This window comes from Panthera onca, chromosome F1, assembly GCF_046562875.1.
Source record: "Panthera onca isolate mPanOnc1 chromosome F1, mPanOnc1 haplotype 2, whole genome shotgun sequence".
NCBI classification, from domain to species: Eukaryota; Metazoa; Chordata; class Mammalia; order Carnivora; family Felidae; genus Panthera; species Panthera onca.
Window position 1 is genome coordinate 3,031,673 of NC_138355.1, and position 23,734 is coordinate 3,055,406.

The window sequence follows — 23,734 nt, forward strand, 5'->3', positions numbered from 1 at the left end:
AAACAGAGGCATGGAGTTGTGGGGGTCCAGAGTGAGGTGTTAGAATGGGGAAGGCATTATGTGTAGGACAGTCACCCTGCACAGTGTTGGAGCTCAAGTGAGAGCATCCCTGAAAAGTGAATGGTATAGAATAATGAAGTATCACAGCCTGAACAGGGTAGGGAGGCATCTGCACAGGGGAAGAATAGCCCAGTGGGGGTTTTCAGAACCTGCAGGGGGGCAAGTCATCTGCAGAAGAGGTGGCCTGGCACAGGGTGTCTGAGAAAGGAGATATTTACATGTCTCAAAGTACTTCCCCATAAAATACTAAATAATTGGAAAGTGGAAAGTTAACATTCCAGGCGAGAAACCTGGCAGATACTACCTCCGGTGGCCAGCATTAACATCACCAGTATGGGGACAAATCAAAATTGTAGGTCACATGATAGGATGCAAAGAGTAGGTTGTAGTGATACTCTTGCTAAACATGTATGGTCTGAATTTTACCATAAGGAAGCCTAAGAAAAATCCACATTGAAAGACATTCCACATTACTGGAATTTACTCGTCAAAAGGTTAAAAGTCATGAAAGTCGAGGAAAGACAAAGGAACTGTTCTGGAGTGAAAGAGACTAAGACACACAATTCAATACACGGCTCTAAACAGGACCTTCCTTGGTATAACGTATACTACAGATAAGTGACCAAACTTAAAAAGAATTATGAGGAATAAATGATAGAATTATACTGAACCCTTGAACAAAAGAGTTTTAATGGGTGCACTGACTACACACAGATTTTTTTTTTTTTCAGTACTGGAAATGTAATTTCTTTTATAATTTTCTTCATGGTATTATTTTCTGTAGCTTACTTTAAGAATATAGTATGATACGTATAATATACAAAAGATTACTGGTAGTAGTAGTGGTTAAGTCTTTGGGGGTCAAAAGTTGTTCATGGCTTTTTGACTGTGGGGGGCGTGGTCAGAGCCCTTAACCCCGTTGTTTAAGAGTCGAGTGTATTAGAGTTAATGTTCTGATTGTGAAGGTTGTATGGTAGTTATGTGGAATGTACTGACTTGTAGGATTTAAATGCTACAGGAATCAGGCATCCCATTAGCAGTTTACTTGCAAATGGCTCTGGGGCGGGGGGGGGGGGGGAGTTTTTTTTGTTTTGTTTTCTCTAATTTTTCTTGTCTCTAACTTTGTTTCCAAAAAGCAAATCAAAAATAAATAAATGAATAAATAAATAAATAGAAAAGTTGAAAAGCCTTAGGCAAATCTTATTTCTCCATGTGGAAAGAGCTACAAATCAGTGTTTACAATTAAAATTATAGATAGGTTTTATGGTAGTATAAAAAAAATTGTAATATGTACAAACATTGGCAATAGCCATAGCAGGAATATATCAACATAATGTCTAAATCTTTAGGCCCACATATAGTCATAAAAATTGGGAAATACAAAAAGCCATCCATGAACACTACTGAAGTATTAATGACAACTTGGTTGTTTGGGTGCTGTTCAAACCGCTGGTAGTGGAGCAGTCTGATGTATGTAAAACCCTCTAGTGGTAGTTTCCACGTACAAAATGTGCTTAAAAGTTAATGAGATGCCAAGAAACATAGTTTAAAATATTATAAAGATTTTCATTACACACATATGATACAAAAACTTTTTCCTTTAATCAAGATTTTGCCGTATAGTGTGTTCAATTGGGAAGCAATGAAAATGTTTTGTAAGCATCCAGTAAATTTTTTCTATTTATTTTTCAAATTGTATAATTTTTGTTCAAAATCTGTACATATTCTCGTGACGCTTTCCATACTGGATCTTGATTTAGAATTGAATCATCAGTAGATACTAAAGGATTTCTACAGGATCCTCATTCAAATTTGGTAGCAGCTGAAAAGGAAAAGAAAGAATTATCTTCTTTCTCCAAAATACTTTTCACTACAAGTGATTAAAAAAGAAAAAAGGAAAGGAAAGGAAAGGAAAGGAAAGGAAAGGAAATAGAAAAAAAAAGTTGGGGCCTTTATGAGTGTTAAGAAAAATGAAAAATACCTACGTACAACTGCAATATGAAACCCAAGATTAGTATTAAATATATTTTGCTCAGGGTTGCACACTGAATTAATTGCTATTGTAGATAAATGTCAGAGTTTCTGTTTTTTTCATTACAAGATGAAAGTACAAGATGAGGACACAGTCCACCCTGAACAATCATAAACTATAAACCGAAAAATCAAACAGGCATTTCCAAACAGAGCCAAGTATACAGATGTAAGTGACAGGTATGAAACACAGCACTACTGGAACATACGGAAGGGACATCCCAGTTTTGTGTCAATATTGTCTGCTCTTTGGTGAAGGTGATATGTCAGCTGATACCTGAAGGATAAGGAAAAAGTATGCTACTTAGATGGAAGAAGCACATACAAAGGGCTAGAAGTGAGGAAGAACACTTGTGCAATTAATTATGAGTAGTTTAGTTTGACAAGGTGCTAGAGCAAAGCAGCAGAGTAGGGCAAATAGTGAGAGACAAGGCTGAATCATCTGGCAAGAAGCAAACTGATTTGGGTGTTTTCGTTCCATGCTAAGGAACTTGAAGTTTTACCCAAGGGCAAAAGCAATGACAAAGTCAATGAGTGAAGATTGAAACCCGTTACCTGTCAAGTGACAGCTATATGACCTCTAATTACTTAACCAAGCATTACTAAGACGACTTTGGCTTTTTGGGTCTTCTATCACTAGCAGAAACAACAATTTGATAAAGCACACCTTTTCTGAGACTTGTGCAGGTTGACAGTTCCACAGGGATGGCACCAGTGAAGGAAGATTGTCGCCAGAAATAATAACAGATATATAGACTTAGGGAGATTGAAAAAAACTTCTTTAACGTTTATTTTTGAGAGAGAGACAAACCACAAGCGGGCAGGGGCACAGAGAGAGGGAGACACAGAATCTGAAGCAGGCTCCAGGCTCCGAGCTTTCAGCACAGAGCCCTCTGTGGGGCCTGAACCCACCTGAGCTGAAATCAGTCGCCCAACCGACTGAGCCACCTGGGTGCCCCTAGACTTGTGGGAGATTTTAAAAGAGCTATGACACATGAGGACTAAATGAGGAAGAAGTGTGTTCTTCATTATGCTCATGCTTTTACATTTTTTATTAGCTATGTACAAAAAAATGTGAATGTAGCATCTATTATCCAAACAATGGAAAGGGATGCCATTTACTATTTATAGTTTATTCCAGAAATCAATGATATCTAACTTCATACATTTTGGCAACATACCTTCTTCTAGTGCTCTGGTTATTCTTTTCTCCAACTCCTGCTGCGTCTGAAATAAGCCAAATATTATTTAGAATGTGTAAGGTAAACAAAAGTCATTGTAGGAATTATATATAGCTTACGACATGTGGTCTTGAAATAATACTTGTAGAGATTAAACCAAAGTTAGGGATTGCTTAAATAGGAAGACAATCACATGAATAAAATAAATTCCTATTTTATTTTAGTTTTAGATAATGGAGAACAGATACATACATACACACACACACATACATATATGTATATATATGTATATATATATATATATATACGTGTGTGTGTAATATATAACACATATATATTACATATAATATGTGTATAATATATATATATTATATATATATATATATATATATATATAATATATATAATGCTATTTAAGCGAATCTGATAAAAAGCACAATTAATATTGATCTATTGAATATGTATAATCTCTGAAAGGTGATGTTTGATCTTACTGGTACAAAAAAGTTTAAACAAGATTCATATTGTATACTGAATTATTACTTGGAAATGATTAGAAAAACTGCCATTTGTGAAAGTTTAATCAGGTTTTTACCTTAATGAATTGTTCCTTAAAATGGGCTTTCCATTTTTTCACTCTTAGAAAAACAAAATTTGAAGGAATGCTTTTTGCTATTAGTTTTTCAGGACTGACTCTTAAATATATATAAAATGAAGAAAGTGGGACTGTCATACTGTCATGTGGAAATTCTATTGGCAAAAAGTTGAGTAAAAATATTTTGCTATCTGTATTATGACTAAAACACTTATTTCTTTTCATATGCACACAAAGATTTCAGAAAATCTCTTTGAAGAAAGGAAAAATAGAGGGTTACAACAGTTTTCAAACTTAGCTTCTGATTTATAACTTTCTCAATTACAGATAAGGAAAACAGTATAAAATTTTCAATTGTAACTTTGTTTCCTTTCTCCAAATTAGGACCAAGTTTTGAAACACTTGACTACAGGTGACCCTTGAATAACACAGGGGTTGGGGTACATTCACAAACCTGTATACAATTTTTCATCCCCCCAAAACTTAATTACTAATAGCCTACTGTTGACCGGAAGCCTTACCGGTAACATAAACAGTCGATTCATACGTGTTTTGTCCAGTAGAATAAGCTAGGGCAAAAAATGACATTGAGAAAAACGGAAGGAAGAGGAAATACACTTACAATACTGTACACTATCCAAAAATAATCCATGTGTAAGTAAAGTAGACCCGCACAGGTCAAAACCATGTTGGTCAAGGGTCAAGTGTATATTACAACTGTTCCTGTCTAGAATGTTCTTATTTAGATCTTCCTTAGACAAGTTAGCCTCTCCCTGAATGCCCCAATCGGGCTCCAAAATAGTGTACTGAACATAGTCAACACTGTGGTGATAAGGATTCCAATGTCTTTACAAATTTGGGTGTGAGGACAAATGTTTTAGCTGACATGTTTCCCAGTATTTTCAGAGACTGTTTTCCCTAATACCTTTTTTTAATTGAAGTATAGTTGACATACAATGTTACACTAGTTTTTCAGTATACAAATTCAGATTGGACAATTGTATACACTATGCTATGCTTGCTATCGTACGTGTAGTTACCCTCTGTCACCATGCAACATTAATACAATATTTTTGATGATATTCCGTATGCTGTATTCTTCATTCCTGTGACTTATTTACTTTATAACTGCACCTCCCCTCTAGCAACCACCAATTTGTCCTCTGTAGTTATGATTCTGTTTGTTCACTTGTTTTGTTTTTTTATATTCCACATGTAAGTGGAATCAGATAGTGTTTATTTGTCTTTCTCCGATTTATTTCACCTAGCATAATACCCTCTAGGTCTATCAATGTTGTCACAAATGGCAAGATCTCATTCTTTGTGATAGCTGAGCTATATTTCATTGTATACATATTACACATTGTCTTTATCCATTCATCTCTCCATGGACACTTAGGTTGCTTCCCTATTTTGGTTATCACAAACAATGTTTCCATAAACATAGGGATGCATACAACTTTTCAAATTACTGTTTTCATTTTCTTTGGGTAAATACGCAGTAGTGGGATTCATGAATATCTATTTTTAAGTTTTTGAGGAAACATAACACTTTTTTGACAATAGCATTATATTCGGGCCTTATAAAATGAATGGGACAACATTACTATACCAGACTTAAAAATTAATAACTTAATACCAGATGATGGGGGAAGGCTTTATTCAAACAATTTTGTGTTACCATTAATAAATACGATATAAAATATAAGCCACGTTTTTTATATGACATGACTTAAGGAGCTACCAAGGTAATGTTGCATCTTTTCCCCAAAAGCTCTTTTCCTAAATATTTACCTCTGTGACCTTTATGTTTATTTCTAGGTAAAAACTGTGTTTCAATGGCGAAAATAGCTTTCAAGTCCATGAATAAGAACACGTGTACTTTTATGTATACCTTTCCATTGATCAGAAATATAAGAGGCTGAGAAAATTATACACAGAAAAAAATATATATCAGCAAATTTTAATTCAAAGAACATTTTTAAAGGATTTTTAATTAGAAGGATTTTCTCATTAACTGTTAGCATTCAAATATGGCCCATAGAAATCTAAGGTTCGGTTGGGGGCACTGCAGGATTGAGGGACAAGGAAGTCACAGCCGTAGTCTCCATCTCTCCTTTAGTTAGACAGCTCTACTTCTCTCTGTTTTACACAATATAGTTTAATGCAAAAAAAAAAAAAAAATTCATTCTATTCTTTGAAAAAAAATTATTTTGAAGGTATAAAAGTCACTAATTTAGTCAAAGTCCCGAATTTTGCGTAATAGACAAAAAGGGCTCAGAGAGAGTGTACTTTGCCTGAGGTCATGAATCCAACTAGATGCAGACCAGGAATACACTTGTGGTCTTACCACGCCTAGAGTTCTATGCCCGTTACTTCCTCATAGTCAGGAAAAATACGTGTATTTTAAGTATAACTCAGAGAAAATGAATACATAAAACTTTGTCATGTGGCTCAATAATGTTTAGGTATGAGGCCCACAATAGTAGCTCTAAAACTAAATTACAAATTTTAAAGTCATCAATAAAAATAAAGGAACAGAAATTATGTTAACTCCTTTTAGTAGCAGTCAATTTTTTTTTTTCAACATTTTTTATTTATTTTTGGGACAGAGAGAGACAGAGCATGAACGGGGGAGGGGCAGAGAGAGAGGGAGACACAGAATCGGAAACAGGCTCCAGGCTCCGAGCCATTAGCCCAGAGCCTGACGCGGGGCTCGAACTCACGGACCGCGAGATCGTGACCTGGCTGAAGTCGGACGCTTAACCGACTGTGCCACCCAGGCGCCCCTGTAGCAGTCAATTTTTAAGCACAACTTTTTTAAACCACAGGACAGAGAACTCGAAAGAGAAAATCTTTAGGTGAAGCAAGCAAGCTGAAACTGAGGAAATTCTTCCTGAAAGAATTACTTATTTCTTCCAAAGAAAATTTGGTTTATCAAAATCAATCAACAAATGAGTGAACCCATGGTGTGGTTATTTATAGCAAAATTTCAAACCCAACACAGATTTCTCTTTCCCATCTAGCATGCTTTTGCCTAACCTCTCATCATTCGTTGGTATGTACAAAAGACACAATTCACTTTATTTATAATTTAAATCCAGTCGGAAATTATAGGTGAACCTTCACGTCTCACATGTGGACTTATCTCTACCCCTCCCTCCCGACGGGAAGGGAGAATTACCTAACGGGTGAATTTGGGAGAAGGAGCTAAGCAGTGCTTACGTGTTTCTGAATCTCCTCTTTGAAAAAGATGTGCCTGCCCACAGTAACATGAATTTGGGTCTGCTCTCAGCTCTGTGGTAAGCACCCGGCCCCCGGGGTGGGGGTCAAGCATTTGTTTCCTCAATTTACAACTGTGTGGGGAAGTGCCCAATTTAGGAGGAAGCCCAAAGTGGCTAACATAACCTAAATCATATCCTCCAATTTGTTAGTGTGTATTAGTAATAAAGCTACTAAGTTTCTCTCCATCTCCCTGTCTCCTGTGTTCTGAATTTAGAACGAGAAGAGCAGGGTTACTTGCCGCCTACCCAGTGTCACCTGTCACAGCTCCACCGAGAAAAATGACTAGACAGCACTTACAGAAACATTCTCTTCTTCCTTGACTTCATAACTAACGTACATTGTTCAAAGGCCACGCCAACTCGAAAGAGAGAAAAAGTTGAAAGGAACCATTTTAGGAACAAACATAGAAAGTCAGACAAACTGAGGACACAGAGGAGTACATTTGAAATGAAAGAACATGACAAAAGAAGAAAAAAAACTAAGTGAAACAGAGATAAGTAATGTACCTCATAAAGAGTTCAAGGTAACGGTCATAAAGATGCTCCGTGAACTTGGGAGAAGAATGAATGGATCCAGTGATAACATCAACCAAGAGATAGAAAATATAAAAAAGAACCAATCAGAGCTGAAGGATACAATAACAGAAATGACGAATACACCAGAGGGAATCAACAGCAGATAAGAAGATGCAGAAGAACAGATCAACAATTTGCAAGACAGGGTAGTAGAAATCATCCAAGCCAAAAAAAAAAAAAAAAAAAAAAAAAAGAGAGAATTTTAAAAATGAGGCTAGGTTAAGGGACCTGTGGGACAACATCCAGTGTAATAATACTTGCATTCAAGGGGTTCCAGAAAAAGAAAAGAGAAACGGGCAAAGAACTCATTTGAAGAAATAAAAGCTTCATTTTAAAAATTCAAATATTTGTTTGATTTAGCTATTTATAAAATGCCCTACAATCGCTCAGCAAGATATTTTATAAAAGTTGAAACAAAGGTGGTATAAGTAAAAAAAAAAAGGAAAAAGAAAAAAGAGTGCCATAAGTAAGAAAGCAATTAAAGATGTATTCTCGTGTAAGAAAACAGCAAATCTTTTAACTTAAAAGAGAAGTTAACCTTTTTAGTGTTACAAGTTGATTTCATTCATAAAAAGGACTTACCATGGATTCTTTTTTTTTTTTTTTTTTTTTTAAGTAGCCTCCATGCTTAGTGTAGAGCCCAATGCAGGACTTGAACTCATGACCCTGAGATCAAAACCTGAGCTGAGATCAAGAGTTAGACGCTGAACTGACTGAGCCACCCAGGCACCCCCATGGATTCTTCTAAATAGTAAACATTCATATGTCGTTAAGTGTTTGGAGGACAATCATTCACTGACACACAGGGGTGCAAAAACTGGATTATAGCAAAACTTTCAAATGTTTATGAACCACTGCCAACTGAAAATAAGTCCAAGCATCTGAGTGTACCTGCGGTTAGCAGGCAATAACATTTACTTTCTAAAATCAAATTTAAGTGAAAGCTTTTCAAGAAATTTAACATGGGTCAGTCTAGTTATATTTACTGAATACAGTTAATGCTAGGTGTCTCTTGTGGTGCACCTGGGTGGCTCAGTTGTTTTTAGTGTCCAAATCTTGATTTTGACTCAGGTCATGATCTCATGGTTTTGAGACTGAGCCCCACATTCGGCTCTGTGCTGAGCATGAAACCTGCTTGGGATTCTCTTTCTCCCTCTCCTTTTGCCCCTCCCCTGCATGCACTCACTCATTCTCTCGCTAAAATAAAATAAAAATTAGTATCTCTTGGAAATGAGAGATCAAGGGACTAAAATATATATATAAAATTTACCTCAGTTCTTTCTTAGCACATATAATTATGACTTTTACTTCATATGTATTAGTTACTTAAACAACTCAGAATTTCACCAAATTAAAAGCAACTATTATATCAGATATCTGAAACCCAAACTAAAACAGATAATATAACTCACCATCCACAAGGAAGTCTTCCAGTAGTCATATGACGGCCGTGGGTTTAAGGTAGGAATCACTAAGTTCCCCCTTGGAGTAAGGTTTCCATTGAGCACTAAATTATTTTCAAAATGTCCACAATAAGGTGGTTCCAGGCCTGGGCTCACACTAAGGGTCCTGAGTAAAGTTTGGTGCTGCTGTCTCTCCTCAAGAAGTTTTGTATTGCTCTCTGGCAGTCTCTCCTTAGCCCTGTGAAGATTAAAAAACACAAATACATTTTCTTTTTACCTAAATCATTCCTAAATGACTTACGTTTTTTAAGTTTCCATAATAGTAAATAGCATTTGCCATTGAACAGTGTTTTAACACTGAACATGTGACAGAGCACACCTACTATCTAAAATTATACTTTTAAAATTGTTCTAAAGAAATGCTTATGATTCCAGGGGGATTCCTAACAATTCAGACCAGGAAAGGGAGAGAAGTGGTTATCAGTGATGTACATGGCTTAACAAATAATACTTGCTGTCTTCTGGAGTGGCTGTACTGACAGGATCCTTCAGGATGCCATTATATATACATACTTATATTTAGTAAACCTGTTTACAGATATAAAACTAAAACATTCCTCAAAGACATTTTCAAGCGTTTGCTTTCACCGCTCTTGTACATTTCACTTATTATCTCAAAGAAACTGAGCATCTGACACTGAGGAATCATTGAGACCAACAATCTCTAGGGGAGATAGTAGAGGCAGAGGTGTGATCAGAAAGAACTAAAACAGCTACAGAGGCAATTAGCTTATAACAGTTACCAAGGCACTGGAGGCAGAATCTGCCCACTCAATCTCAATAGAGATTGAGACCAACAATCTCTAGGGGAGATAGTAGGGCAGAGGTGTGATCAGAAAGAACTAAAACAGCTACAGAGGCAATTAGCTTATAACAGTTACCAAGGCACTGGAGGCAGAATCTGCCCTTTCTGTCTTCCGTCTTCCACATGCCTCCCTCCCACCATGGTGCTCTTTTTAGCCACTTTGGGAATTATGCTACCCTTCAGCCCTGTGTGAGTCTTTCTGTATTTCACCTGGATGCCTTTATGTAAAGTAGAAAAAGCATAAAGGATAGTTTGTCTCAAGGCCCACTCTAGTAATCATACCAAAGATCACAATCGAGAGAATAAATGTACCAAGCTGCCAGGATGAGTAGTAGTAGTACTTGACCTTTTAGGTTAAAGATGTAATCTTCCAAAAAGAAACTCATCGACATTTCTATTTAGGGTAATTCTGACAAGCGATTTTATAATAATATTCTTCTAAATGAGAAAGCTTCAAACAATGCACTTAAAGACTAGCAGATCCGATCAATGGAAAATATACAGGGCGGGGGGTGCGGGGGGGTGGGGGAAGAGGTCCTGTAAAAGCGAAAAAAAGAGGAGGGATGCAAACTGTCCTGGACTAACATTTCAAAGGTAAGTTCACTTAGAAACATCATTTTCCAAAATGACACCATCTAGTTGGCTTGCACTTCCTACTCATCTCATGATCTTGGCTCCACAGACATTATGCTGTGGAGGCAAATTAATAAGCTAAATTTCTTGTCTATGATTCTCTTTTGACTTACCTGTTCAGCTTATTTCTCAAGGACTTTCTAACTTTTAATTCTTCTAGGTAGAGTTGCCTGTAGGTTTCCAACTCTGTTTTAGTAGAATCTTCTTGAGAAGTCTTCATTGTAGAGACCTGAGATTCCAGATCTCTAATTCTAAGTTCCATTTAACTTCTCGCTGAAGCATGAGCATTTTCTCTTAACTGGTCCAAGTGTTCTCGAGCTGCTGCCTGTGCCTAAAGCAAATTAACAGGATAGTTTTAAAATAGCTATAATCTGAATAATTAATTATACCTGTTTCCTTTAGTTCGGAGTCAATGATTCAGAGAGCAATTTTAAATGAAAAAAAGCTCAAGTGTAAAATATTTATCATCAATGTCAACTGAATTAAATATGATTTATAAAATTAAAGTTCAATCATTCTTGTATTAGTATTCACGCAATCTGATAATTCAAATAATAGAATCAATGACAAAAATTTAGAAGTCAACAATAAACTTAATAATCCAAGTACAGTGCAATTTTTAAACCATAATTTTTCTTTTCCTCTTAATAGTGAGACTAGTTGTTTAAACCATCATTTTTTCTTATCCTCTAGATTTAGTAGGAATAACGATGAAAACTGAAATGTTTAAAGGGAGGAACAAATGCCTCCAGGAATCTACAAATTACCATAAAGCAAGTAGAGGAAACCCCTACAATACATCTATCCAAAATGTAATTTGCAGTGAAATGAATTACAGCACATTACAGATCAATCAATTAACCTGTAAAAACAGGTTGACTTCGTGTCATTTTTCTACTATGTCCAGTCGTGCTCTTTCTTCAATCTCCCGTTTATACTCTTCCACTTGACCGCGTTCTACCATATTCATTTCCATAAAGTGTTTCAATTTTACTACTTCTTGCTGTAACTTCTTGTTATTGCTCTCTAGTTTTTCACGTTCTTCTTCGAAAGCTTTCATTGATAATAACTCTTGTTGAAGAACTTGATTTTTTTGCATCCAGGTGTAGACATTTTGAAGATGTAGTTTCCAGTTCTGTTGTAAAGACATCAGCTTGCATGAATAAAACACTATAGTTTGGAAGTGGAGTGAAAAGAGTCTAACTCAAAACTACTATCAAAATGTGTTTTTCAGATTTTAAGTAATCTCTACGCCCAGTGTGAGGCTTGAACTCACAATCTCAAGATCAAGAGTAACTGAGCCAGCCAGGCACTCAAATTTTTAAATAAACTCATTTGCAATAAAATGTTACCTGTCTTAGTATGTGGAACCATAAACAACTCAGAAAATCAAGAGACACGTTAAAGACATCAGGTGTTACTGAAATAGATCTTTGCTATCATTCTCTTTACTACACATTTGCACTTGATTCTATACTTTTTCTATGATTTTTTCATATCTTTCTTTCATACAATAAGTCCCCTCTTAGGAGAAAGTCTCTTAGCCCTTCCCGCATCTTAACACTCCATAACTTTCAAAGACGTTTTAGCAATATCATATTGACTTATGTATGCCCAAGTCAAAAAATACGTCTCAAGATAAGACTCTGAAAATAAGACTCTAATTCATGAATCTAGAAGTAATGATTCTAATGCCACGGCCTGTTTCTGAACAGCAAATGTTTTATGCTAATTTGAACTGCATTCCCAGGAGAAATGATTCTCTGGGATGTGTTAAGAAATCACATCTCCCAGTATAAAACTTTAATTGAATGATCCACGTATTTTTTTGAGGCAAAAACAAAAATTTAATTCAATACTGTTATCTTGTAATCCTTTGTTACTTTCTAGAAAATAAGAGATCATACTAAACAACAACAACAACAACAACGACAAAACTGGCTGGAGTTTCAGTGATGCTGAGTTGGGAAGGACTTCCATCCATTCTATATGATTGGTAAGACAAGGTGAGTGGATGTGGTGGTTTTATACATTCGTTGATACTTCTGTGAAAATCCCTCCCCTTAAATATATGCTGGCTTCAGTAACTGGTTTCTAGTGAACAGAATATGCAGAACTGCTGTGATATTTAAGGCCAGCCTAGAAAATGTGATACAGCTTCCATCTTTCTTTCTCTAGGGAAGCTCACCCTTAGAACCCAGCCACCACGTTGTGAGGAATACCAGACTACCTAGTGAGTCTTCATGTAGATACTCCAGCTGAGACTAGCCAACGTCTTAGCCAAGGCCAGCCTCAACAGCCAAACACGTGTGTGAACAAGCCTTTAGATGATTCTAGTCTCCAGCTTCCAGTTATGCCAGCTGATGCCAAATGAAGAAGAAATGAGTTGCCCTACTCTGCTCTCCCTAAACTAAAGATTGGTGAACAAGAGAAATGCTGTTTTGAACTACTAGGTTTTGAGGTGGCTTATTATGCAGCAGTAAATTGCTACCACAGATACTGATACTAAAAATGGTGTGCTGCTATTCAAAAAAACCTAAAACTAAACTTCCTTTGAACCAGGAGGTAGGCTGAACCTGGAAAGATGTAGAAAAGCATAAGAATGAGACCGAAAAAGGGCCTCCACAAGACTCTTAGTGGAAACCTGATGGCCTGTGAAGAGGCTGACAGCAAGGGTTTCTAAGCAAGTGAAGAAAATGACACTGGAGGAAAGGGAAGTCATGCTACAAAATACCTGAAAGTAAAACGGATAGGAAAGAGAAACTAAAGAAAGACTATGCAACTGAAAGGAACCAGGACTTACTGGGTTCAAGTATCTGTTTCTCGTTTACAGCCTCTCTACATGTTGAACTGTCAAATAATGCTAAAATAAAGAAATGGCTTTTGGGTTAAGAGAAAATCCAGGGTGCTACCAGGAAAACAGAAAGATTTAAGGTATGCCTCCAATTTCTTTAAGGATCTTGAGTATAAGATTTTTTTTAAAGTGGGTTCCACACCCAACATGGGGCTTAAACTCAGCACCCAGAGATCAAGTGTCACATGCTCTACCAACTGAGCCAGCCAGGAGCCCCAAGAGTAGATGAATTTTAAAGGCATTGTCATATAAGAGCTTCACAGGAAGCCTGAAGCGAAAAGCTTATCTCAAAAGGACTTGGGAGGGTCGCTTTGCTAAAACACGGCATGAAATCCAGTAATATTTACAGAAAACTAAAAAAAGTTAAGAGATTTATAATAGCAAAACATACTATTTGCTACCTTGGACTAAAAGAGACCAAATAGTGCAAAATGAAAAGAGGCTTTGGGTCTTAGAAATCCCACAGGGAGGAGGCAGGATGAAAAAACAGCTGCAAATACAGGTCATTCCTTATGAAAAGGAAGAAACCAAGAGCTCAAAGAGTAAAGAAAGGGGAGAGACATGGAGAAAGTATTCCCGTGGTTAGGACTAAGTCCTAACTTAAGAACTGACAGCGTACATCAGGCTATATTTCAAAACTCTTATGGACTAGGGTGCTTCCCATCTTCTTTTTCTGAATGGGACAGTCTTCAGCAGCTGACTAGAATGTTGCATTTGTGAGTGATAAATAACTGTCTCTTTCGTTCTCAAGTCCTCATATTGAGAACCCTTGCACTCAAGGGGCTATACTTCAGATACCATAACCCAGGCAGCTTATCCCCACTGCACCTATGATAGTAAGATCTTGGACTCAAGCCCTGAACCTAATGCCATGATAACTGAGACTCGCAGGAGGTACTGGAGGGGGAGGGGAGTGAATGTATTTTTCAGGTGGGAGGAATACAAACATTTGTGGCCAGTGGGTAAATTTTATTGCTTTTTAAAGGTGTCCATAGGTTTTAAATATTAATTCCATTTTTAAAAAAGGCCATGGAACAACTTAGTGACTTGCTCCTAATGAACAGAATATGTGACTATGATCCTGTGTGTATTCCAAGCCTAGGTGACAAAAGGCGATACATCTTCTGCCTTGCTCTGTATCTCAGGCTGCTTACTTGGAATCTAGCTCCCCAACTAGTGAGGAAGCCTAGGCCACAAAGAGGGTCTAGGTGTGTCAGTTTAAGTGTTTCTGCTGCCTCCTGAACTGAAGTCCAAGGCAACAGCCAGCATCAACCACCAGACGTTAGTGAACAAATCTTCAAATGGATCCAGCCCCAAACCTTTCAGTTGCCCCACCTGAAGCTGAGCGGGGCAGAGACTAGCTGTCCTGGCCACACTTTTCCTAACAGATTTGTGAACAAAAGAAATCTAACCTTTGGGGAGTTTGTTAAGAAAAAAACAAAGATGATAAATTGCAAAGTGGATGAAAAAAAAAAAAAGAGATGACACCTAAACTTGTATAGGAGAAATTGGTCTCCATTAAAGTAGGATGTAATAAATGTTAAGATTAATTTATTAACAACCAATGGTGCTAATGAGAAGAAGCAGATAACTAGAAGCAAGATCTAAGAAGTTTTTCTCTCAGTTTTTCCCCAGTTCGGATCATATTAGCTGCTCATTTTCCATATGTGGCCTTTATTATATTGAGGTATGGTTCCTCTAAGCCTACTTTGTTGAGGTTTGTATCATGAATGGATGTTATAGTTTGTCAAATTCTTTTTCTGCATCTATTGCAATGATATGATTTTATGCTTTTTTGAAAATTATGTGATATGAGGTATCACATTCATTGACTTGCAAATATTGAACCACCCCTGCAAACCAGGGATAAATCCCATTTGGTTATAGTGAATGATTTTTTTTTAATGTTTATTTATTTTTGAGAAAGAGCACAAGAGGGGAGGGACAGAGAGGGAAACACAGAATCTGAAATAGGCTCTAGGGTCCAAGCTGTCAACAGAGCCTGACACTGGGATCAAACCGACGGACCATGAGATCGTAACCTGAGCTGAAGTTGGGTGCTTACCTGACTAAGCCACCCAGCTGCCCCTGCCCCCGGTGAATGATTTTTTAATGTATTGTTGGATTCAGTTTGCTTATTTTGTTGAAGATTTTTGCATGTTCATCAGAGATGCTGGCCTGTAATTCTCTTTGTGGTGTCTTTATCTGGTTTTGGTATCAGGGTAAAGCTGGCATAGAATGAATTGGGAAGTTTCCCTTCCTTTTATGTTTTTCTGGAACAAGTTGAAAAGGACAGGTTAAACTTTCTTTTTCCTTTTTTTTTTTTTTTTTTTTTTTTTTTTTGGATTAGCTCTTCTTTACATGTTAAAATTTACGTCTGAAGTCATCTGGTCCTAGACTTGTGTTTGTTGAGAGTTTTTTGATTCCTGATTCAGTTTCCTTGCTGGTTATTGATTTTTTTCAAATTTTCTATTTCTTCTTGTTTTAGTTTGGTAAGTTATATATTTCTAGGAACTTATTCATTTCTTCTAAGTTGTCCAACTTGCTGGCTTACATTTTTTCACAATATTCTCTCATAAATGTTTGTATTTCTGTGGTGTTGGTTCTTATTTCTATTCATATTTGTGGTTTTATTTATTTTGGTATTTTCTATTTTCTTGATTACTCTGGCTAACACCTTATCAGTTTTATTAATTTTTGCAAAGAACCAGCTCTAGGTTTCATTGATCTGTTCTAGTTTTATCTTTTTGTTTGTCTATCATTCATTTCTGCTTTAATCTCTTTTTTTAATTTCATGTTGAGAGAGACCACACATGAGTGGGGGATGGGCAGAAAGAGAGAGAGAGAGAGAGAGAGAGAGAGAGAGAGAGGGAGGGAGGGAGAGAGAGAATCCCAGACAGGTTCCATGCCGCCAGCAGAGAGCCTAACACGGGGCTCCATCTCACAACTGTGAGATCATGACCTGAGCCAAAATTGAGAGTCAGACACTTCACCAGTTAGGCCACCCAAGGGCCCCCTGCTCTGATCATTACTTGCTTTCTTCTGTTGGCTTCAGGCTTCATTTGTTGTTCTTTTTCTAGCTCCTTTAGGTGTAAGGTTAGGTTTTTTGAAATTTTTCTTGCTTCTTGAAGTAGGCTTATATTACTATGCACTTCCCTCTTAGGACCACGTTTGAGCATCTCAAAGGTTTCAGAGCAGTGTTTTTTCATTTCCATTTATATACACATATTTTTTTAAATTTCTTCTTGTATTTCCTGTTTAGCCCATTCCAGTGTACTAGCACGTTATCTAACCTGCATGTATTGTTTTTAATAATTAAGGCCTGTTTTTATGATCCATTCTTGAGAATATTCCATGTACACTTGAAAACAACGTGTATTCTGTTTTAGGGATGGAACGTTCTGAAAAAATCTCTTAAGTCCAATCTGGTCTGCTCTGTCATTCAAAGCCATTGTTTCTTTTTTTTTTTTTTTTTTAATATATGAAATTTATTGTCAAATTGGTTTCTATACGACACCCAGTGCTCATCCCAACAGGTGCCCTCCTCAATACCTATCACCCACCCTCCACTCCCTCCCACCCCCCATCAGCCCTCAGTTTGTTCTGTTTTTAAGAGTGTCTTATGCTTTGGCTCTCTCCCACTCTAACCTCTTTTTATTTCCTTCCCCTCCCCCATGGGTTCCCGTTATGTTTCTCAGGATCCACATAAGAGTGAACACATATGGTATCTGTCTTTCTCTGTATGGCTCAAAGCCACTGTTTCTTTGGTGATTTTCTGTTAAGATGTATTTTTTGGTGATTTTTTTTAAAGATCTATTGATGTAAATGGGGTGTTAAAGTACCCTATTACTGTCTTATTATCAATTAGTTCTTTTATGTTGGTTTTTTGTTTTATGTACTTGAGTGTTCTCATGGTGGGTGCATATTTACAGTTGTTAGATCTTCCTATTGGATTGTACCCTTTATTATGATATAGTAGCATTTTTTGGTTCTTGCTACAGTCTTTGTTTTTGGTTATTTATTTTGAGAGAGACAGAGTTGGGGAGGGACATGGGAGAGAAAATTTCAAGCAGCCTCCATGCTGTCAGCCTGGAGCCCAACATGGGGCTCAAAGCCACCAGCCATAAGATCATGACCTGAGCCAAGACCTAGTCAGTCGCTCAAATGACTGAGGCACCCAGGTGTCCCACAGTCTTTGTTTTAAGGACTCTTGTCTAACAAAAGTGTCGATATTTTTTCTTTTAACGTGATAAATTTTTCTCCATCCCCTCGCTTTCATTTTTTTAAACAGAATTTATTGTCAACTTGGCTAAAATAAAGTGTGTACAGTGTGCTCTTGGTTTTGGGGGTAGATTCCCGTGGTTCATCACTTATAGACAACACCCAGGGCTCATCCCAACAAGTGCCCTCCTCAATGCCCACCACCCACTTTCCCTTCTCACCCACTGCCCCCGATCAACCCTCTGTTTTCTGCATTCGAGTCTCCTATGGTTTGCCCCTCTCCTTCTCTGTTTGTAACTATTTTTCCCCTCCCCTTCCCCCACGGTCTTCTGTTAAGTTTCTCAAGTTCCACATAAGAGCAAAAACATATGATATCTGTCTTTCTGTGACTTATTTCATGTAGCCTAATACCTTCCAGTTCCATCCACATTGCAAGAGATAGCACGATTTCACTCTTTCTCCTTGCCAGGTAGTATTCCAGTGTATATATAAACCACATCTCTTTCTCCATTCATCCGTTGATGGGCATTTAGGCTCTCTCCACAATTTGGCTATTGTTGAAAGCACTGCTATAGACATTGGAGTACATGTGCCCCTATGAATCAGCACTCCTGTATCCTTTGCATAAATTCCCAGTAGTGCTATTGAGGGGTTGTAAGGTAGTTCGATTTTCAATTGTTTTGAGGAACCCACGCACTGTTTTCCAGAGTGGCTGCACCAGTTTGCATTACCACCAACAGTGCAAGCATCCCCTCACTTTCAATCTGCAGGTGTCTTTATGTCTAAAATGAGGTTTTTATAGGCAGCATACAGATGGGTCTTGTTTTAATCCATCCTGTCACCCTAGGTCTTTTGGTTGGAGTGTTTATTCCATTTATATCCAAAGTAATTGTTGACAGGTATGTATTTATTGTCATTTTACTACTTGTTTTGTGGTTGTTTCTGGAGATTTTCTCAAATCCTTTATTGTTTTTCTCCCTTTGATGTCTTTCTAATTTGCTTTAATGATATATTTGGATATGATAAGCATTAATTTGTATATCACCTCTTCTGCGTGTAGCAGTCTATATTAAGTTGATGGTCACTTAAGTTAGAGCTCATTTTTTTTCTCCTCCCCATGTTTTGATAAGCTATTATATTGTATATCCTTTTTGGGGGCATTCCTTGACGATTTTTTTTTACAGAAATATACTTTTTTACTGGTTTTACATTTCCTGCCTTTATACTGTCACTTTTGATCTCTCCTTTCCACTCAGAGCCCCTGATAATATTTCTTACAGGCTGATTTAGTGGTCACAAACTCCTTCCATTTTTGTTTGTCTGAGAAATTCTTTATCTCTCCTTCTATTATGAATGATAGCCTTACTGGATAGAGTATATTTGGCTGCAGATTTTTCTCATGCAGCACTTTGAATATATCATGCCATTTCCTTCTGCCTTGCAAAGTTTCTGTTGAAAAATCTCCTGCTAGCCTTGTGGGTTTTCCCTTGGAAGTGAATGACTTGTTTTGCTGCTTTTAAGATTTGTAGCAGTGGGGCGCCTGTGTGGCTCAGTCGGTTAAGCATGACTTGATCTTAGCTCAAGTCGTGACCTCGCAGTTCGTGGGTTTAAGCCCTCCAGTGGGCTCTGGACTGACAGCACAGAGAGTGCTTGGGATTCTCTCTCTCTCTCTCTCTCTCTCTCTCTCTCTGCCCCTCCCCTGCTTGTGTCTGCGTTCTGTCACAGAAATAAAAAAAAAAAAAGCAAAACCAAAAAACAAAACACTAAAAAAAAAGAAGATGTTAGCAGTATATTTTGCAAATTTAATTACAACATGTCTTGGGTGTTGACTTTGATGGAAGTTCTCTGTGCCTCCTGGATCTGGATGTCCGTTTTCTTCTCCACATTAGGGAATTTTTCAGCTGTGTCTTCTAATCAATTATCTGTCCCCTTCTCTCTGTCTTTGTCTTCTGGGACTCCTATCATATGAATGTTTTTACATTTGACGGAGTCACTGAGTGTCTTAAGTCTATTCTTGCATTGGATAATTCTTCTTTGTCTTCTTCAGTTTCACTGCTTTCCATTACTTTGTCTTCTAGGTCATTAATTTGTTCCTCTGCTTCTTCCAGCTTGCTGTTCATTTTTAATGCACTCTTCATCTCTGATTCTTGAACTCTGTTATGTCTATGGTAAGGGTCCCTCTGATGTCTTCCATTCTTTTCTCAAGTCCAGTGAATATCCTTATGATCATGGTTTTAAATTCTCTATTAGGCGTGTTATTTACATCTGTCCCATTTAGGTCTCTGGCCATGGCCTTATCCTGTTCTTTCATTTGGGATAAATGCCTCTGTCTTTTCATTTTGTCTAAGTATCTGCCAGCTTCTGTGTGTGAGAGAAGCCAGTTATGTCACCTGCTCCTGAAAGTAATGGAATTAGGAAAAAGACGTCATGTAATGCCCAGGGTCCAGCACTTCAGGGAGTGTCACCAGTGTGTGCTGCATGTGTTCTGCTGTTGTGTTCTGGCTATGCTATCCTTCAGGCCAGTCGTCTGCAGAGGCTCTCCTTGCCTGGGCTGGTGAGTGGTCCCTGGCCTGAATGTAGCGAGTTTTAACTAGGTGTGCTCTGGTCTGCTTAGGAAATGAGACCTGTCACCACCTCTACTGGAACTGAGGCCAAGGGAAACTCTCTGGTTGGGAGATGTGGTGTGGGCAGGCATTTGTCTTGGTCTGGGGGATGGGTCTGCTGTGCTGGAACTCAAGCAAGAGTGATTGAGAAAGGTAGTTCCACCAGAGTGCAAGGGGGTGGTGTTTGGTGTAAGCAAGTTAGGTAGCCAGTGTTAGCAATGCACTGCTTCCTGCAGGCGGCTTTATGTTTGTGGTGAGGGGCAGGAGAAGGAGATGGTGCCAGCCAGCAGCTTTGTTCCTACAGACAGGTCTCTCTGAACTTTGCCTCTGAGGGTCGTGCTCTGAGAAGAGCAAATAATCTACCCACTGTGTTCCCCAGGCACTCTTCAGACCACTGTATCCATGCTGTATGCTCCCACGTTGTTTGCCTGCTCTCTGTCCAAGAGCAGTGCAGTACCTCAGGACTCTAACCCATCTAAACCGGATGCCCTTTAAAACTCCAGACTTTAAGCACTACTGGTTGCAAGAACTCACGAAATACAGCCCCTCTTGTTTTCCAAGCCAGTGGGTATGGGGATATGTTCTCTTTGTGCATTCCCCTGTGTGTTCCTCTCTCTCATCCTTACCCACAACCTCGACTCCCTCCCCTCTGCAGCAGCCAGGGTATGTTTCTCTTCTAGGCGACACTTCTGCATCAAGGACCTTCTTTGATGTGGCCTCTTTTCTCCCTTTTGTTGTGGAGTTTGTTCTGTCAGTCTTCAGGTCAATTTCTGGGGTATTTAGGGTGAGCTGACTGTTATCTAGTTGTATTCGTGGGATGAGGCAAGCCTAGAGTCCTCCTACTCCTCTGCCATCTTCCTGTCTCTAAGATCTTTTGCTAAGATTCCCTTCAATTTCAACAATTCTTACAAGTAGGCTGGAATGCCTCTTTAGAATTTCCCCTCAAGTTAAGGTAGAAGCACAGACATACGATTTGAAGCACAATAGTTGAAAAACTAGAAAGAGTCAATTTGATAACCAAAATTGGGCCTTTGATCTGATTTCAATTAAAGGAAATAGGCAGCTTTGAGTATTTTTTAATCCATTGAATACTCAATCTTCATTCTCCTTTCCTCAGTGAGGAAATAAAGAGACTGTTATGGAATCATTTTTCATCTTTTCAGTAGCAAAACAAATGTACTGTCCTTTAGCACTACTGAAATCAACTGCACATTCTCCTTTACCTTACTCCAACCTTGTTTGTGTGGGGAGGTAAGACCATTTCATCTTTGTGTTGTCCCACAATGCTTCTCCATATCATACAAGTTGGCTTCAAAAATTTTTTTGTCATTCAAATTACCAATCTACTATTTGTTTCTGATAAATCAACTTAATACTACCTCACTTTGTACAGCTGTATTATTTGAATGATGTAATGTTTATTCCATTAATTATATGCCGAGCTATAACGTCTAGCTATGCATCTCTTTCTATTTAAGTGAAAGAAGGGGATACAGGCTACTGTGTTTTCCAAGAATGTAGGATCTGTGCCAAGAACAGGATTAACACCAGTGTTACACACAAGAACCAGGTCAGAAGAGGATCTCATTGTGAACTGCAAGATGATGGATTAGCAAGATTGCTTAACAGGAAAGAGGAATAGCCCAGAGTTAATCTTTTCCTTCCTAGATGGTGAAAACTATGGATGAGTCTATGCATTATAATGAGATAATAAAATATAATGAAGTAAACGGTAGACTGAGTCAAGAGATCCTATGGCCAAGATTTGATGGAAATGAAAGTGGGCAGCACTGACTGAGACACCAAAAGTTTGCACAGGCGGGGAACCTGGGTGGCTCAGTCAGTTGAGCCTCAACCTCTCAGGTCATGATCCCAGGGTCATGGGATCAAGACCCCTGTCAGCCTCCACACTAAGTGTGAAGCCTGCTAAAAATTCTCTCTCCTCTCTCTCTCTCTCCCTCTCCCTCTCTCTCTCCCCACACACCCCCTTGTCCTGCTTGTGCATGCTCTAAAAAGATATATAAGTAAGTAAGTAAATAAGTAAATAAATAAATAAAAAGTCTGAACACACCAAAGAAAGAGCATTTTATCTTTTTGAGCCTGACTTCACATTGAGTCATGGGGTCAGCAAGGCATAGGCTGGCGAAAGGGAGCAAAGCAAAAATCTCTATAGGAGCAAAGTTAAGTTCTACTACATTGACTTTTTATTATTACACAAGTGACTGGTAATTTGCAAGATAACTAGGAAGAAGTTTTCATAAAATTTGATATGGTACTGGCATAAGGACAGACATATAGATCAATGTATTAACATTGAGAATATAAAAATAAACTCTCACATTATAGTGAACTGATTTTCCACAAGGGTGGCAGACAATTAAATGGAATAAGAATAGTCTTTGTAGCAAACGGTACTGGGACAAATGGATATCCACATGCAAAGTAATAAAATCAGACCTCTACCCCATAGCATATATACAAAATTAACTTAAAATCTAAGAGCTAAAATGATAAAACTCTTAGAAAAAAGCTTACGTGTATATGTTTGTGACTGGATTTGGCAATGATTTCTTGGACATGACACCAAAAGACAAAAGCAGATTAAGTTTACTTCATCAAAATTAAAAACTACTACGCTTCAAATATCACCATCAAGAAAGTGAATAGGCAAGTGACTAAATAGGAGAAAATACCTGAAAATCCCATATCTGCTAAGGGATTTGTATGTAGGATATTTAAATAACTCTTCCAATAATGAAAAGACAATCCAATATAAAAACGGGCAAAAGAATGGATTAGTTCTTTAAAGACAATACAGAAATGGATAATAATCACGTTCAAAGGGAGATGTTCGGGGTGCTGGGTGGTTCAGTCAGTTAAGCTTCTGACTTGGGCTCAGGTCACGATCTCACGGTTTGTGGGTTCGAGCCCTGCATCAGGCTCTGTGCTGACAGCTGGGAGCCTGGAGCCTGTTTCAGATTCTGTGTCTCCCTCTCTCTCTGCCCCTCCCCTGCTCACACTGTCTCTCTCAAAAATAAAAGAGACATGTTCAACATCATTAGTTCTAAGAAAATGCAAACCAAAAACCACAAGATGCCATTTCATACCCACTAGAATTGCTATCATAAAAGCAACAGATAATGACAAACATTGGCAAGAATCAGGAAAATGGGAACTCTCAAAAACTGCTGATGAAAATGTAATGTTGCTGCCACTTTGCAAACAGTCTGGCAGTTCCTCAAAAGGTTAAACTAGAAAAACAATTGTTCTAAACTTATTTGAGAGAGAGTGTACAAGTCGGGTAGAGGGACAGAGGAGAGGGAGGGAGAGAATCCCAAGCAGGCTCCATGCTCAGAGCAGAGCCCAATGTAGGGCTTGATTCCACAACCCTGAGATCATGACCTGAGCTGAAATCAAGAGCCGGCCAC

General features: G+C 38.0%; 2 protein-coding genes across 2 annotated transcripts in view; both read right to left on the reverse strand.

Annotated features, from left to right (window-relative positions):
• LOC132676859 (uncharacterized) overlaps nt 1-23,734 on the reverse strand; it is a 349,918-nt gene that overhangs the window by 226,280 nt on the left and 99,904 nt on the right. The window lies entirely within an intron of this gene.
• On the reverse strand, nt 1,644-11,777 carry LOC144612744 (ankyrin repeat domain-containing protein 26-like). The gene is made up of 5 exons (XM_078440654.2): nt 11,491-11,777; nt 10,742-10,959; nt 9,140-9,368; nt 3,273-3,318; nt 1,644-1,882 (listed from the first exon to the last, which is right to left on the reverse strand). The coding sequence occupies exons 2-5, from the start codon at nt 10,888-10,890 to the stop codon at nt 1,863-1,865; spliced, it is 444 nt and encodes a 147-aa protein (XP_078296780.2). The 5' UTR covers nt 10,891-10,959; nt 11,491-11,777; the 3' UTR covers nt 1,644-1,862.

Coding starts and splice junctions, on each gene's coding strand:
- LOC144612744 (XM_078440654.2), bottom strand. CDS start 10,890: ATGGAACTTAGAATTAGAGATCTGGAATCTCAGGTCTCTACAATGAAG. Junction 3,319..9,139: donor GGAAGACTTCCTTGTGGATG/GTGAGTTATATT, acceptor GGCTTATTTCAG/ACGCAGCAGGAGTTGGAGAA. Junction 1,883..3,272: donor AACCAGAGCACTAGAAGAAG/GTATGTTGCCAA, acceptor TTTCCTTTTCAG/CTGCTACCAAATTTGAATGA.